The sequence below is a fragment of the Nuphar pumila genome, chromosome 12, assembly GCF_984573655.1.
Source record: "Nuphar pumila chromosome 12, dmNupPumi1.hap1.1, whole genome shotgun sequence".
Classification (NCBI taxonomy): Eukaryota; Viridiplantae; Streptophyta; class Magnoliopsida; order Nymphaeales; family Nymphaeaceae; genus Nuphar; species Nuphar pumila.
The window spans coordinates 7369914-7383989 of NC_143260.1; the positions used below are offsets into that span (position 1 = coordinate 7369914).

At 38.5% G+C, this 14076-nt stretch overlaps 2 protein-coding genes across 2 annotated transcripts; one reads left to right on the forward strand and one right to left on the reverse strand.

Annotated features, from left to right (window-relative positions):
* The first annotated feature begins 519 nt into the window (after positions 1 to 519).
* Positions 520 to 6468, forward strand: LOC149819835 (plastid division protein PDV1-like). The gene is made up of 4 exons (XM_089982886.1): positions 520 to 801; positions 1118 to 1195; positions 1343 to 1620; positions 5916 to 6468. Exons 3-4 carry the CDS (start codon positions 1363 to 1365, stop codon positions 6411 to 6413), a joined length of 756 nt encoding a protein of 251 aa, XP_089839012.1. The 5' UTR covers positions 520 to 801; positions 1118 to 1195; positions 1343 to 1362; the 3' UTR covers positions 6414 to 6468.
* Positions 6469 to 9711: 3243 nt separating this feature from the next.
* On the reverse strand, positions 9712 to 13081 carry LOC149819836 (plastid division protein PDV1-like). The gene is made up of 2 exons (XM_089983323.1): positions 12748 to 13081; positions 9712 to 10678 (listed from the first exon to the last, which is right to left on the reverse strand). The coding sequence occupies exons 1-2, from the start codon at positions 13009 to 13011 to the stop codon at positions 10151 to 10153; spliced, it is 792 nt and encodes a 263-aa protein (XP_089839449.1). The 5' UTR covers positions 13012 to 13081; the 3' UTR covers positions 9712 to 10150.
* Positions 13082 to 14076: the final 995 nt, after the last annotated feature.

Here is a 14076-nt window from a genome sequence, read left to right on the forward strand (position 1 = left end):
AAAAACATATGTTTTTAATGATAAATAGCCAATAAAAACATAAATATTATGTTTAAAACACGATATTCGTGATTCTGATGAAAAAATAATGAGAAATTGAAAATATAGCGAGAACTTTCTGTTTTTAACTTTCAAGTAAGTTTTCACGATATTTTTGAAAATCTCGCAAGATTTGTCACTATGACAACTATGGTGGTCTTTCGCTTGATGCTAAAACTTCAAGCGTATTTACCGGTTGGTAGGAGCTGTCAGTGCACGTCTACTTGTTGTGGGACGTTGCAGGTTCAAAACCTGCGGGGGTCAGCCTAACGGTAGGGATGGCAATGGACCGAGGAGAAACAAGGATGGTGGCGGTTATGGAGGTTAAAATCCAAACCCATGCAAGAATGAAGGCGAAAATAGAGAGCAGGATTTTGAGACGGGGCGGGTGTGGAGACCTTGTCCCCCGCCCCTGTCCCGATCCACTGCCATCCTTAGCCTAACCCCAGCATGCCTTTATTTTTGTTGAAATTTTCCTCAGGACACTCTCTTTCGAAGGGAAAAAAGAAAAAGAAAATTTCCCTTGCAAAGTAGCAAAATGTTTTGAGGTGGGGCCTCTCCCTCTCCAGCCTTAACAACACTACGCTCTTCTGTGAGAGCTCAAGGGTTCATCTCCGGTAGGAGCAGCCATCACCGCCGCCGGCGACTGTCTCTCTCTGGAAGACGGTGACGTCCGGCGAGTCGGATCTATCTCCTGCAAGGCGGTGATCGGCTGGGCGTTCTGCGAGGAAGGGCAAGCAAGGCAACTGCATTGGCCGACTGGTACTCTCTCTCTCTCTCTCTCTGAGGAAGGGGAGGAAGTAGGTGACGGGCATTGTGGCCATTAATATCTCTATATTAAGGTTTTTTTCTTGATAGGGTTTCTTGGGCTTTCTGAATCTTCTCTCGGGGGTTTGAGCGTTCTGAATTTTCTGAATCCTTTTTATTTTGGGGCGTTCTGTTTCTCTGCTAATATGGGCTCTTTTGGTTTGTTCTGATTTCGGGGTTTTTGTTTATCTGCTAATTTGGGCCTTTTTGTTTTTATGATTTTTGGGATTTTTGTAAAAACTATGGAGATTACATATCTGGCTATTTGCAGTCCAATTATCAAAATAATCCGACGTGTACGTGTTTGGATAACCTGGAAAGGACCAGCGTTTGAATTCCCTCAAGTCAGGTGACTACCTCTTTGCAATGCTTCTTAATCCAAACGCAGATGTTCCCTTGTTCCCAAAATCAAACGCCTCAAATTCTCACGAAATGGTCTGAGAGAAAGAGCTCAAGCAGTAAACCTTAGAATTGCACCACTTTCCACCATTTTCAGCTGCACCCATGAGATAGGAAATGGAGGTCGAGGAGATCGAATCCATCCTCGAGAAGATCTGGGATCTCCACGATAAGATCAGCGACGCCATTCACTCGGTCACGAAGGCCCATTTCCTCAACTCCACGAAGCCCCAGGAGAAGCCCACGAAGGACCAGAACGGGTTCGTCTTCATGAAGGAATGCCTCACCGAGAAGGACCAGTTCTCGGAGGCGAGGAGCCTGAATGCCATACGAACTGCCCTCGAGAACCTCGAAGATCAACTCGAGTTCTACCATGTAACTTTTCCCTCTCGTTTACCCATTCGTCAATTTCCTTTTTTCTCATTGGTTTGCAGATTTTTTGCTCAAAATGACGTTTCAAGAGTTCGCATTTTTCATCGTTGCTTTTACACGACGTTGGGAGAAAATTGCGCCATGATTCATTAATTCAGTAAATTTAGTGTGTTTATGGATTGTCGGGGGGAAATCGCACCGCTATTCAAGAATTCAGTAATTGTTTTGCACCATGATTCAAGACATCAAGGGTTCAGTAATTTTATCGTTGGATTTCATGCATTGATGGTAACATCCCATTAGAATTGTTCAAGAATGTGATAAAATTACAATGATGTGGTGGTATTGAAGTGGATGTAGTCCCTGTGGCCGGGTCTTTACAGAAAATTGAATCTGTCAACTTTATATATAAATGTTTATATATGTATGGAGAATAGAGGAAAGAAAAGAGTCTAAACCCTTTATAGATTATGAGTTCCTATCAGATTAATGCACCATGTATTTATGCATGAATTTGTTGCTTCACTACCTCAAAGGCAGATCGCAGTAGCAGCGGGATGTCCCAAGTGTCTTGTCGACCATTCGGGTCGACCTTGCCCTCGTGACACTGGGGGATGTCTCTATTGTGGCAATATGGGCCACTATATAAAGGATTGCTGGAAAAAGCCGTTGGATTATCAAAGGAGAAACGCACCAGGAACATCACAGCGAGTTCTGCAGAGGCAGCCTCAACAACATCAGCCACAACAACCACATAAGCAGAGGCAAGGCAACCAAAAATCTATCGCAGGACGTGCTTACGCAGCAACAGTGAAACAAGTGACCAAAGGCGAGTTGGTCCAATGTACTATTCCAGTTGCTGGTCATGCAACTTTTACGTTATTTGATTGTGGTGCTTCGCATTCCTTTATATCTGTCAGATTTGCTAGAACATTGCCTTTGACCGTAGAGTCTTTGAATTACCCGTTGGAGGTTCGTACTTTGACAGGTGATCAGTCATTTTGTAATTCTTATATTCCGAGCATCGAGGTGTCGGTGGCAGGGCAGAACTTGTCAGCTGACGTAATCCTGCTAGATATGACTAAGTTCGACGTCATTTTAGGCATGGATTGGTTGTTCGAGTATCATGCACAAGTCCTCTGTAGAGAAGGCAAGGTAGTCTTATTCCCGCCTAATCATACTGTTCTAGAGATCAAGCTTTCTCGATCGTTGCGAGATAGCCGTTTGATTTATGCTTTCAAAGCCCAGAAGTATTTGCGAAATGGGGATACTGCATTTCTGGTCAGTATTACCCCAGTTGAGCCTGAGTTAGTTTCGATTGAAGACTTGGACGTGGTTCGGGAGTTCCCCAATGTGTTCTCTGAGGAATTGCTCGGATTGCCTCTGAAATGAGAGATTGAGTTTTGTATCGAGTTATTCCTGGAACTACTCCTATTTCTAAGGCACCATATCGTATGGCTCCGGTAGAGCTTGAAGAGTTGAAGCGACAGTTAGAAGAACTTTTGGAACAAGGTTTTATTCGACCCAGTGCATCCTCCTGGGGTGCACCAATGTTGTTCGTAAAGAAGAAAGATGAATCCTTGAGGTTGTGCATTGACTATAGGATGCTCAACCAAGCGATGATTAAGAATAAATACCTGTTACCTAGGATCGAAGACCTTTCGATCAGTTGCAGAGGGCAAAGATTTTCTCTAAGATTGACCTCAGGTCAGGTTATCATCAACTTCGTATTAGAAATGAAGATATTGCAAAGACAACTTTTTCGAACGAGATATGAGTTATACGAGTTCGTGGTGAGGTGATGCCTTTTGGCCTCACAAATGCACCAACTGCATTCATGGATTTGATCATCCAGAAGATCCATTGGAGAAACAATTCTTAATCAATGTCAAAGGTCTGAATCCCCGAGACGCTTTAGCCCGCATGACAGGATGCAAGTCTTGGCCATTGATCGAGGACAATGTAAATGAATATGTGAACCTGTTCGAAATCTACAGTCAGTATGGGGCATTTTTGAAAGTCAGTTCCTTATCTCGAACAGCTCGAGAGAGAATCTAGCATGCGGTGGTCTTATGCACAGTGGGATTGACTCTCTTTCCAGACGGATAGAATTACATGGATATCAGGATATGAGAGATAAAATGAGTACTATGTGAATGAAGCAAACCAATCTTATCAGAAGTACAATATGTAGATATAATTATTTTTGTTAGTTAGGTGTAGCCTGGGTAACATAAAGTTGTCACAAACAAGTTAGGAATACCAGATGGTTATATACCCTCAAGTCAATTATTTTCATTTCCATTATGTAATAGATGTTGAACTTTCCTTCTCTAGTGAGGTTTTCAAGATTCATAATGGGTCGCTGATACTTTGTCTTCGCCCTAATTCTTTTAATTTTTGGTAATTTCACATTTTCTTAAGCTTTGATATAATATTTGCATGTATGTAATAGTTATGCTTCCTAGTTTCTAATTCTTGGCTTTTGCTACCATTGCTACCATGCACCTTGTCCGGGTCTTGGTGCCTTCCCTTCTCCCTTCTACCACTTGGTGGATCTGATCAACTGATCTTCCCTTATGTTGCCATTAACTGAAAATAACAAAACGTTGAATCCTATTTGCCATCAGACTTGAATTTCATCTCTTGTTAGGTTAGTTTGAGGATTCTTAGGTACCCTCGTGGCACTAGCATGAAGTGTTTCTGATCCCAAATGTGAGACCTAAGATATCCTGTATAAACCTAGCTATGGCTGCCTTTTTCTTTCTAAACCTTTTTGTGAATTCATTGGAGGCCTTATGCTTCCTTTGCCCTGTATGCATGCTTTCTGCAGTGTACGTTTGTTTATCTTTTTGTCCTTTATGTGCATTTCTATCATTTTCTATGTTGTTTTGTTTATACTTTAATTTCTTTTTGTTTAAGGGAATTTTGACATTTGCCCTTATTAATATACATGCCATATAGTTTAGGTGCTCGTTTTACAAGTTAATGAGTCAGTACCTATTCACTTTCTCTTGTGCATTGGCACTACCCCTGAGTTACCAGAATTTTCTTAAATAGGTGGGAAGTCTGCTTCCCGGAAACTCGCTTCGGAAGCGCTATACTTCTCGCTTTTGAAACTTGATGAAAATATCGATTCTCCCACACTTCTCCTATGCTTTCCACACACTTGATCTATTATTCTTGTATGTTCTCTCATTCTACTTTTCATGTTTTTTATGTGTTTCCTCTCACACTTTTCACTCACTTCCATGTGTTTTCTCTAAATTAGCAGTCATCATTTTTAGATTTTGTTAAAAATTTAATTCTTACACTAAAATATCATGAGATGAAATTTAAGAATACTTACTTTTACTTCAATTTTTTTCTGTGTTCCATTTTGATTCTCATTCAATTCTTATATATTGTTTTTTTATTCTTCGCTTCCCGCTTCTTATACATTTTTAAATGCATTGCTTCCCGTATTTTTTCCCGCTTTCGCTTCCTAGTTTGGCAACCTTGGTACTACCTTTTATTATTCTTTGCCTAGCAAGGGGATAATATTAATGCATATTTACTTATTGCACTGTTCCAATCCACTTAGAAGTTTTTTAAGCTCTTTAAAAACTGATCAGTTGATCACCCTCAAATGTTTCTAGTATATTAAATATATATATTTTTAAAGCAACTAGTTTAGCTGGTTGCAGGCCTCATACTTCTAGTAATCAAACATTTTTTTTATGTATATTGATCTCATTAACGTTTCCTATTTCTTGGATGTTGAGGAACCATGGTTTGTCTAATTTGAATGTGGAACGATGCAAAGAAAATTGTTTCACATTCACTGGCAGATAAGAATGATAGCTTAGAGAAATTGCTTGTCAGTGTTAATCATCTTTAATTTTTAGGTGCTAGATCTGTATTTATGTTCTTCATTGTGTATGCCAATGATGATTTGATGGGTCTAGCTAATTGTATTTGTGTAAGAGGAAAACAACTGCAAGACTTAACATTTTGGATAAGTTTCTAGATATAGCAAGAATTGTCAAGGATAGCAGTCATTTTTTCAATGGATCAAGTTGTGAGCTATTTGCCAAATGCTGATGTCTTTGAGAGAAAAATCCTTTCTGGTGAAGCACATGCATATGTGGATTTGACTTTATGTATTTGATCAGGTTTCTCTATGCCTATGTAACAAAGTCTCTATGGTTCTGCTTGGTCATTAGGTTGCATAACCTAGAAAACTTTTTTTCTTTAAACCACCATGCGACAATGATATAATTGGTTTAGATAGTTTCTTTGTCTTATTTCTTTGTTAGACTGTACAATCACAGCAACGAGCTGAGAGAGACGCTGCAATAGCACAACTTCAGCAAAGTCGTCTTATTCTGGCTATGAGGCTTGCAGATTATCATGGCAAGAAGTACTCGGTCATTGAAGAAGCCTTAGCATTCGTTGGCAGTGCCAGCGAAAATTTTGTTGTCCCAGAGGATCTAACAAGAAGCCATATGAGCAAGAATATGGAAGCCCTTAGATCAAAGGGGTCAAATTTTCTCATGCAAATGCTTGCCTCGAGTTTTGATTTTGCCAAAAAGTCGCTAAAGTTTGAGACAGTTGCTGGGTTAATTGGCAATGCAACCTTGATTGCTGTTAGCATGATTGCTGTGCTACAATTGCACCAGTTGGCATTCAAGAGTGGCTTTCTGCTTGATGATTCACGGATTTCAGAAGATACTTCTCTTAGGAACACGGACAGGAAGGTGCTTTCTCATGAATATCGTGGGAAAAAATTAGATGTACTGTTAGCCAGAGGCTGATGTTTTTTTTCACTCAACAATTTCTCTATATGAATCTGTCTGATGGTTGTTGTTCTTTGATTTTCTATGTTTTAGCATTGTGTGTTTGACAACCTTGTGTCTTGAACTCAACCTGACTTGGGAAGTCAGATTGGGTTACAGGGCTGAGATTTGGCCAACATGGCTTGTGCCTGTGCCTGCTGGTCTTTATTTGGTTTGCTGGGTCACATTTGATTTGGAGTCATGAATCATAATAACATGGGGTTCCTTGTGATTCTGATTCTCATAAATGAGAAAGCAACTCATATTTGTCAAGGCAAACGAGAGTCTGTTTTTCACCGCTAATTTTCTGATGTTTGTTTAGCCTATGCCAATGAGATTCCTTTCTCATGTGCATGAGAGTCCAAATCTCATGAGACTCTACCAAACATGCCCTAAATGTTCGAGTAAATTATAAAAAAATGACTGTCATTGGCATAAGCACCCAACTTTTGGATATGACCAGCTTTCTGCCTTTTTTTTATGCGTTTTGGATACTAACCTAGTGCATGGATTTATTTTCTTGCCCTTCGTTAGTAAAACAATCCTGTATTCTTTCATTAATAGAATAAATTTGAAGGACGGTTTGATAATTTTATTAGCTTTATCGACTGATGGATTATAGGACCAGATGAAAAACCCAAGCTGCTGAATATATAGCAGAAAAATTAGGTGGTTCATAGTAAGTTCACTGATTTTTGTAGTTCATTTAAAGTTTTTATTTGTTGATTTCTTTTGTTTTTACTGGTTTGCCTGAGTCTGTAAATGAATCTAGAAGCTTAGAAACTAGTCAACAATTCGACAACACGTAGAGCCAATTCTATATTTCAAAGAATTCTGATCTTACCTGGTTACAGATGTTAAGCAATATGATATTATTGTGAGCAAATTCGGAGATACCAAAGCTGGAATTATTTGTGCAATATGAAAAAGAATTCCCAACTTAAGGCTTGAATGCTTAAAGGGAAAAATGGTCGGGGAGAGTTTTATTATGGTTGGTGGCTTCGAGTTTCTAAAATACTTGGTGCTGATGGGCTGTCTTCAATTCACTCTCGTGTCTTGTGTCCTTTTGTCGTATCCTTGTGACAGCCGATGGGTCAGAAAGCCATCGCTGCACCATCTCCACAAATTTCAAGGGCAAACAAGGTGCAATCACATTGCTCACTTAGAGTGTGCCGCCACACCTGGCCGCCCGCCATCTCTTGGGACCAGTCTGTCAGCTGTGAAGCCTAATAGAAGATGGAGGGCAGATCAGGTGCAGCGGCACACTAAAATGTGCAATGTATACACTTTATCTGCCGACACCAATTTCTGGCTTTGCCACAACCAATAAAAAAAAGCTTGGTTTGACCTCTGACTTTTTTTTTTTTGATCTCAGGGCACCTTCTGTTCTTTCCTTCTAGAATCACTTTCTCAGGTTCCTTGAGAAAGTGATTCTAAAATCACTAAAATCTCAGGAGCAGCCGAACATGAGATTTCAGTCACCTGCGATTTCGATTCTCATGGGTTGCCTTGTGATTTCAAATCATTCTGATTCTAAATCACACCCATGAATGTTTCACGGCTCTGCTGCAATGGCTATTAAAGGAAAAAACAGGTAACATTGTTTTTTCAAGTGGTTGAGATAGCAGGGGGAGGGGTGAGCTCCACTAGGAACAATACAGCTGAAGGGTGGAGGGGGATGAGTTCGCTGGAATGGATTTCTTTATACGAATTACATGAGAGAATGGAATTATGGATCCATCAATCCAAACCCATGATCCAGGATCCATTAAATATAATCCATGCTCATTAAATCCAAAAAAAAAACATTGATCCAATCCATGATCCCTTAGATCTAATTCATAATCCAAGTTTTTAAAACATGAAAAAATAAATCCATGTCACAATAACCGAACAAAAGAAAATGAATCACATTTGTATGAGATTTGTTCCTTCAAGCCAACCGAGCATGAGAATCGCTTTCTCATGAGATTTCAAATCAAATGATTTAGAACTTCATGAGAATCACTTTCTCATGAGATTCTAAATTACATGAAAAAAGAGCAGCCGAACATACCCTTACTCGTCTTTACTTTCCTACCAGCCTTTTCCTTTTTGATAGCCAAGCTGGGGGATTGCACCTACATTTTAGGGCACTTATTTTGGATGCTGATAGTTTTCAAACCCAGTGACTCGTTACTTGGTTAGTTCATGATTGACCCTTGACTCGGCGGGGTGTTTTTATATTTTATATAAAATATATAAGGTATGCATATTTTATAATATGTTATTAATATATTATATATAAAATACATTGTATGATATTTTGTAATGTGTTTAATGTATACTTTTATTAATATATGTATAACCTTTTTTTTATGTATAATATCCATATTATTTATATTATATTTCATATAATATTTGTAATTATATACAATATATGTATATATATGACTCGGTCCAGTCATGAGCTTACTTATCTGAGTCACGCTAAAACTCGGCTGACTCAGCCTAGTTTTGTTCATTTCTGGGTCATACACTCGTTTGACCCAGTAAGTGACCAAGTCGAACTGAATCAACCGCGTTTTTAAACGTTAGCAACTCAAATTCCATGCATTTTTATGAGATGAAGATAAAAATCAAAATAAAAAAATAAATTATTTTGATGACGAAGAACCTTCCAGGTCATTTAATGGGTCTGTACCCTTACTAAGTAAACCCGAGGTGAGTCTGCCGGTCCCCCAGCCTTACAGGGACCCACCTCAAGAAAGCAACAGGTATTCTCCAATCTCGCAGAACTCAATTCCACTCCAACCTTGGAAGCCCTTCGGGAGATCCCTGCTGGCCAGGTATTCTCAAGCTGCGGCAAGGTCAAGCTTTCTGCTAGTTTGTGTTGATCATTGTTTCAAGTCACAAACCATGTCCCCAAGGGGTTTGGCGCAGTGGAAGGGCCCTTAGCCACTACACCGGTGGTCAGGGTTCCATTCCCACGAGTGTCAGCTCCTTGCATTAACGAGGGCAAGGATAAGCCTTCCTCACCCGAAGCTGGGCAACTCTCTATGGGGCAAGGGATGTGCCACGGGTTTATGGTAGGCTTAGCCAGCACGACTAGGTCTCTGATTTCGAGGGTGGTTTCCCCGACCTGCATGAAAAAAAATCATACAAACCATGGACTTAGCTTCAATACAGCCAGGTGCAGCCATCTTAACCTGAATACAAGTATGATGTCTTTTAAGGCTTTAAGCTCTGCATCCAATTCAAAGACATGCTCACATGCATTCAGTTACGAAAAATAGTGTTTAACCAAAATCAGGTTCACGCATTTCCTTGAAAGATCTGGTTGTATTTTTATTACATTCAGAGAATTAATCTCCAGTAATTGCTCGAGAAAAAAAGAAAAAACAAAAACAAAGTTGATACCCACAATTAAATACATTTGCTAATTGGTTACAACAAAAACCCCACACAAAGAAAAGGAAGGAAAAAATTTCAAAAAATGCTATAGATCAGTTACCAAACAAAGAAATAATACTCTCAAAGCTTCACACAACACTCCATCTGTTGCTGAATATGCAAAAACGTAGAATGACCAACAAATCATTGCGGTGCTTGTCCCACTGCTGAGTGCATAAAGCGCCTTTCTTTTTTCCTTTTCAAACCTGTATCAGATGCAAAACTTTGTGACAAACCAATAAAAAATTGTCCTATTATGGCTAACCAAGTATAAAAAACAACCATCATCCCCTTCCATGTAAAACATCCATAGGATTGCTCCAAATTTTCTGTGCTCTTCCTCTATTTGCAGAATTCATAAAAGATTGACCACCTTTTTGATGACCAACATTTGTTTTGTGCATCATTTTAAGCACCTTCCTGGGTTGTTGGCTTCTTTGTTGCAGTTGCAATGCTAAAAGCATCCCAGCCGCAGCTACTCCAAGACTCAGTATCACTCCAGCAGCCTTCTGCAACTTTAGTGGCTTCTTCATGATCTGGAAAGAATAGTTGATGAAAGATGCAAATCCTTTCAAAGGGCTTGTGCCATGACTAATATGGTTCGGCGAAGACATATTTTTGCTGTAGGAGAATGATTCGTTTGAATGTAGGTTGGCAGATTTATCTTTTGCTCTTGCAAACTCAAGTGCCTCTTGGATCACAGGCCAATCTTTTCCATTATGGTCTACAAGCCTTTTAACAAGTAATTGCCGGCTCTGTTCCAACCGTACAAAAGCTGCACATCTTTCTACATGTTGCTGAGATTGCAATATCTGAAAATCATGAAAATTTTGATACATTAGTGATTTGAAGTGAGAAGTTCACTATATCATGGACCGTGGAAAATTAAGAGATATTTTCATGGTGAAAACATGAGAAATGAGACAGTTGATTGGACAGAAGGCGTGAGAGGGGTGAGGTGGCTGGTTTAGTGGTGAAGATAATTTTCCAGTCGTCTTGACTTGTAATGTTACAGATAGCATATGGGTACCTTGGCGTCCTTCATGGGAATTTGCCATTCCATTATGAAGCAAGCTTAATGAAGTGTTCTGGTCATAGGTTTTCTTGAAGTGTGAATTTGTTCATCTTTGAATCTGAAGATTGGGCACAGGAAGAAGGTATTTGTATCCCTACTAAGATCACTAGTTTTGTTCTTAGGATGAAAATGAGATGCAGTCCAACTGCTTCTGTGAAGTATGAGGGAGGGGCACCACTGTGTTTTCTTTTATGTTGAAGATGCAACATGCCATTATAAAGTGTCAGTACTTTGGAATATAGCTCTTCACATACAGCCTCTTAATGCCAAAATTGAGTTTGAGACAGAGTTCCTTCAGAATAGATAATTGAAGCTGCAGTTATGAAGGGAATGCATGACTCAATCAGGGTTCACTATGGCATCAATCTGAAAGCTATGGTGTAACGATGTCTTGGCATTCATGATACGAGAATTTTTTTTGTTTGGGAACAAGATTAAGAAAGATACTTAGGAAACATAAGCAATTGGAAAATCAGTTTTGAAAATTTCTTCTAGTCATGTAACTTCCAAAACAAGAAGCTAATATTGGAAAAACAGATATTGGCTGATTGAGCTTGATCAGAAGCAGCACATCCACATTTCATCAAAAGTGAAATGGAAATTGGAATAAGAGTGGTATGATATGTAGAAATAATAGGTTACTTGTGTGGTTTTACCGATATCTCTATAGGCTTTAAAACATCCTAGAAGTGTATGTCTAAGTTGTAGTAGTGGCAGCCTCCATGGTGAGTCTTAGAAGAATTGGAGGGGTCATAAATCATGGGTTCCCAGAAGGGCATCATAAAACATGGATTTCCAGAGCTCTCTCTCTCTCTCTCTCCACAGGAGAGATGATTATATGCAAACAAATGAACTGTCCTTTTTCAAACCTGCTCCCATCTCGAGTCAAAAGATAGAGCTACAGAAACTGCACGGGTCGATATGTGCAGCGCCTAGTATCCATTGTTTACAGTTGAGATTACTGGGATATCCAATCTCATTCGCTTAATTTCAGAAACTAAATGTTTTCTGCACTCGTAGGAACAGCATCAACACTACTGCATTGAGGAGACCATCTCTAACAATTTCAATTACAATTGAGTTCGTTTCACAAATCGGAGAATCCCGAATTGAGTTCCACTCAAATTCTTTGAGGAATCTTTTCCTTTTTGTGTTTCTGGCCACAAATTTTAGGTAGAAACCAATGGAGAAATACGACAAGCAAAGCCGACCCCATACGCAGATGGGACAATATTTCTCCTCATTTTTCTGGTCATTAACTGGAAAATCATTCTCAAGACAGCTCATTTCTCTCTCTCTCTCTAAAATGTGCTCGGCATTTATCAAATTTACAATCTAATAGAAAACCGTTTTTTTCCCTATCGATCGAAAAGCTCACTATTCTCAACAGCTGCAACCAACCAACTTGGTGATTAACACATGCCCAAAATATCAATACATGAATTGAACAGATAGAAGACTAAAAATTTGGAAAACATGTCAGAAATCAAATCAAATAGAGCGAATCAGAAACTCATAACGAATTGAATTAACGAATCGACTTTATGAACCAAACAAAAAAGAACAAAAGGAAACCAACGAAATCCAACATTTCAATGGGCTGTTTAAGAGATATCTCAAACAAAAAAATATCACATAAGAGATCCCACCAACATAAAACGCAGCTACGACCAATTCAGGCGAATTGAAAATGTCAAACCAAAGCATCAGAATCCCTTCAAGTCAGACTCGAACTCGGAATTGTACAGATTGCTATTCTCAAGCCCCAAGTCGAGTCATGGTCTATAGAATTCAATCAAAACTAACCTCCAAGAATCGAAGCCACTCTTCGAAGACCTGCAGAGAGTCTCTGATTGCCATCAAATTCCTAATTTCAACATGTGGGCAGGCCGAGAATCCACCATGTAGACGCCTTCCATGATCTTGGGCACAGGAATACGACGCTTCTTCGGTTCTGTGTGGGCAACAAGAAGATGGGCATTGCTCGGATGCGTCTCTAATGGTAGCCTCGAGTTTTCCAAGCAATACCCGGGATTCCTCAATGGTAGAATTGAGGTTCTCCACACCCATATGAAGATTTTCGGGCCGAGAGAAGATAGAGAGAGTTAGGTTTTAGTTTTTTTTTCAATCTGTTGACAGCGGAAGCGCGTAACCACCAACCAGTGAATTTATATAAGTGGAACCCTCATAGCTACTCTTTTGATTACACTGATGAGCAAAAACTAACTTTTTTGAATACAAGAATTAGCATATATATATATATATATATATATATATATATATATATATATATATATATAGAGAGAGAGAGAGAGAGAGAGAGAGAGAGAGTTACTAAAATATGAAAACTAGAAATATGCGCATTTTCAACACTTTTTTTTTTCAAGTCCGACTATGTGGATGTGCTTAGCATGGTGAATTTGCTGAGAATCAACCATTGGATCGTTTTTATGAAAAAATGAGATTTTTGAATGCTTTAATATTTATAAAGATTATGAGCCATTGATTTTAAGCTTAAAAAATCTTATTTATGCATCAAAATAGGATGATTCAAGAGCATGTTCTTATAAAAAGAAGCATGCAGATCGCATCTGTACGGTTAGATTCAAGAGAGAAAAGAACAAAAAAATCATGGTTAAGACATTAGTTATCACATTTTCAGTTCTCATATATATATATATATATATATATATATATATATATATATATATATATATATATATATATATATATATATATATAGGCCTATTTCCACCTAATAGAAACTTCAAAATTTTGAAATTTAATTGCTTTTTTAGTGGATCACACCCAAATAGATATGATTTATAATCATTATTTAGTGAAAAACAAGTTTTGGATCATGTGATTATGGTATACATATAGATCTTCAAAAACCAACTACTCACCATGTACTAATTTTGTATGATTTAATTTTAACATAATTTGATTCTGCAAAAACAAGATTCTTATCAAAGGAACTGTGCTAAGTACATCTATAAGATTTATAAGATTTGATTGAGAAGATGCACCCTACAACTATGATTTCTAGTAGGTGGAAGTGGGTGCTCCCAAAACACAGTAACATTATATATATATATATATATATATATATATATATATATATATATATATATA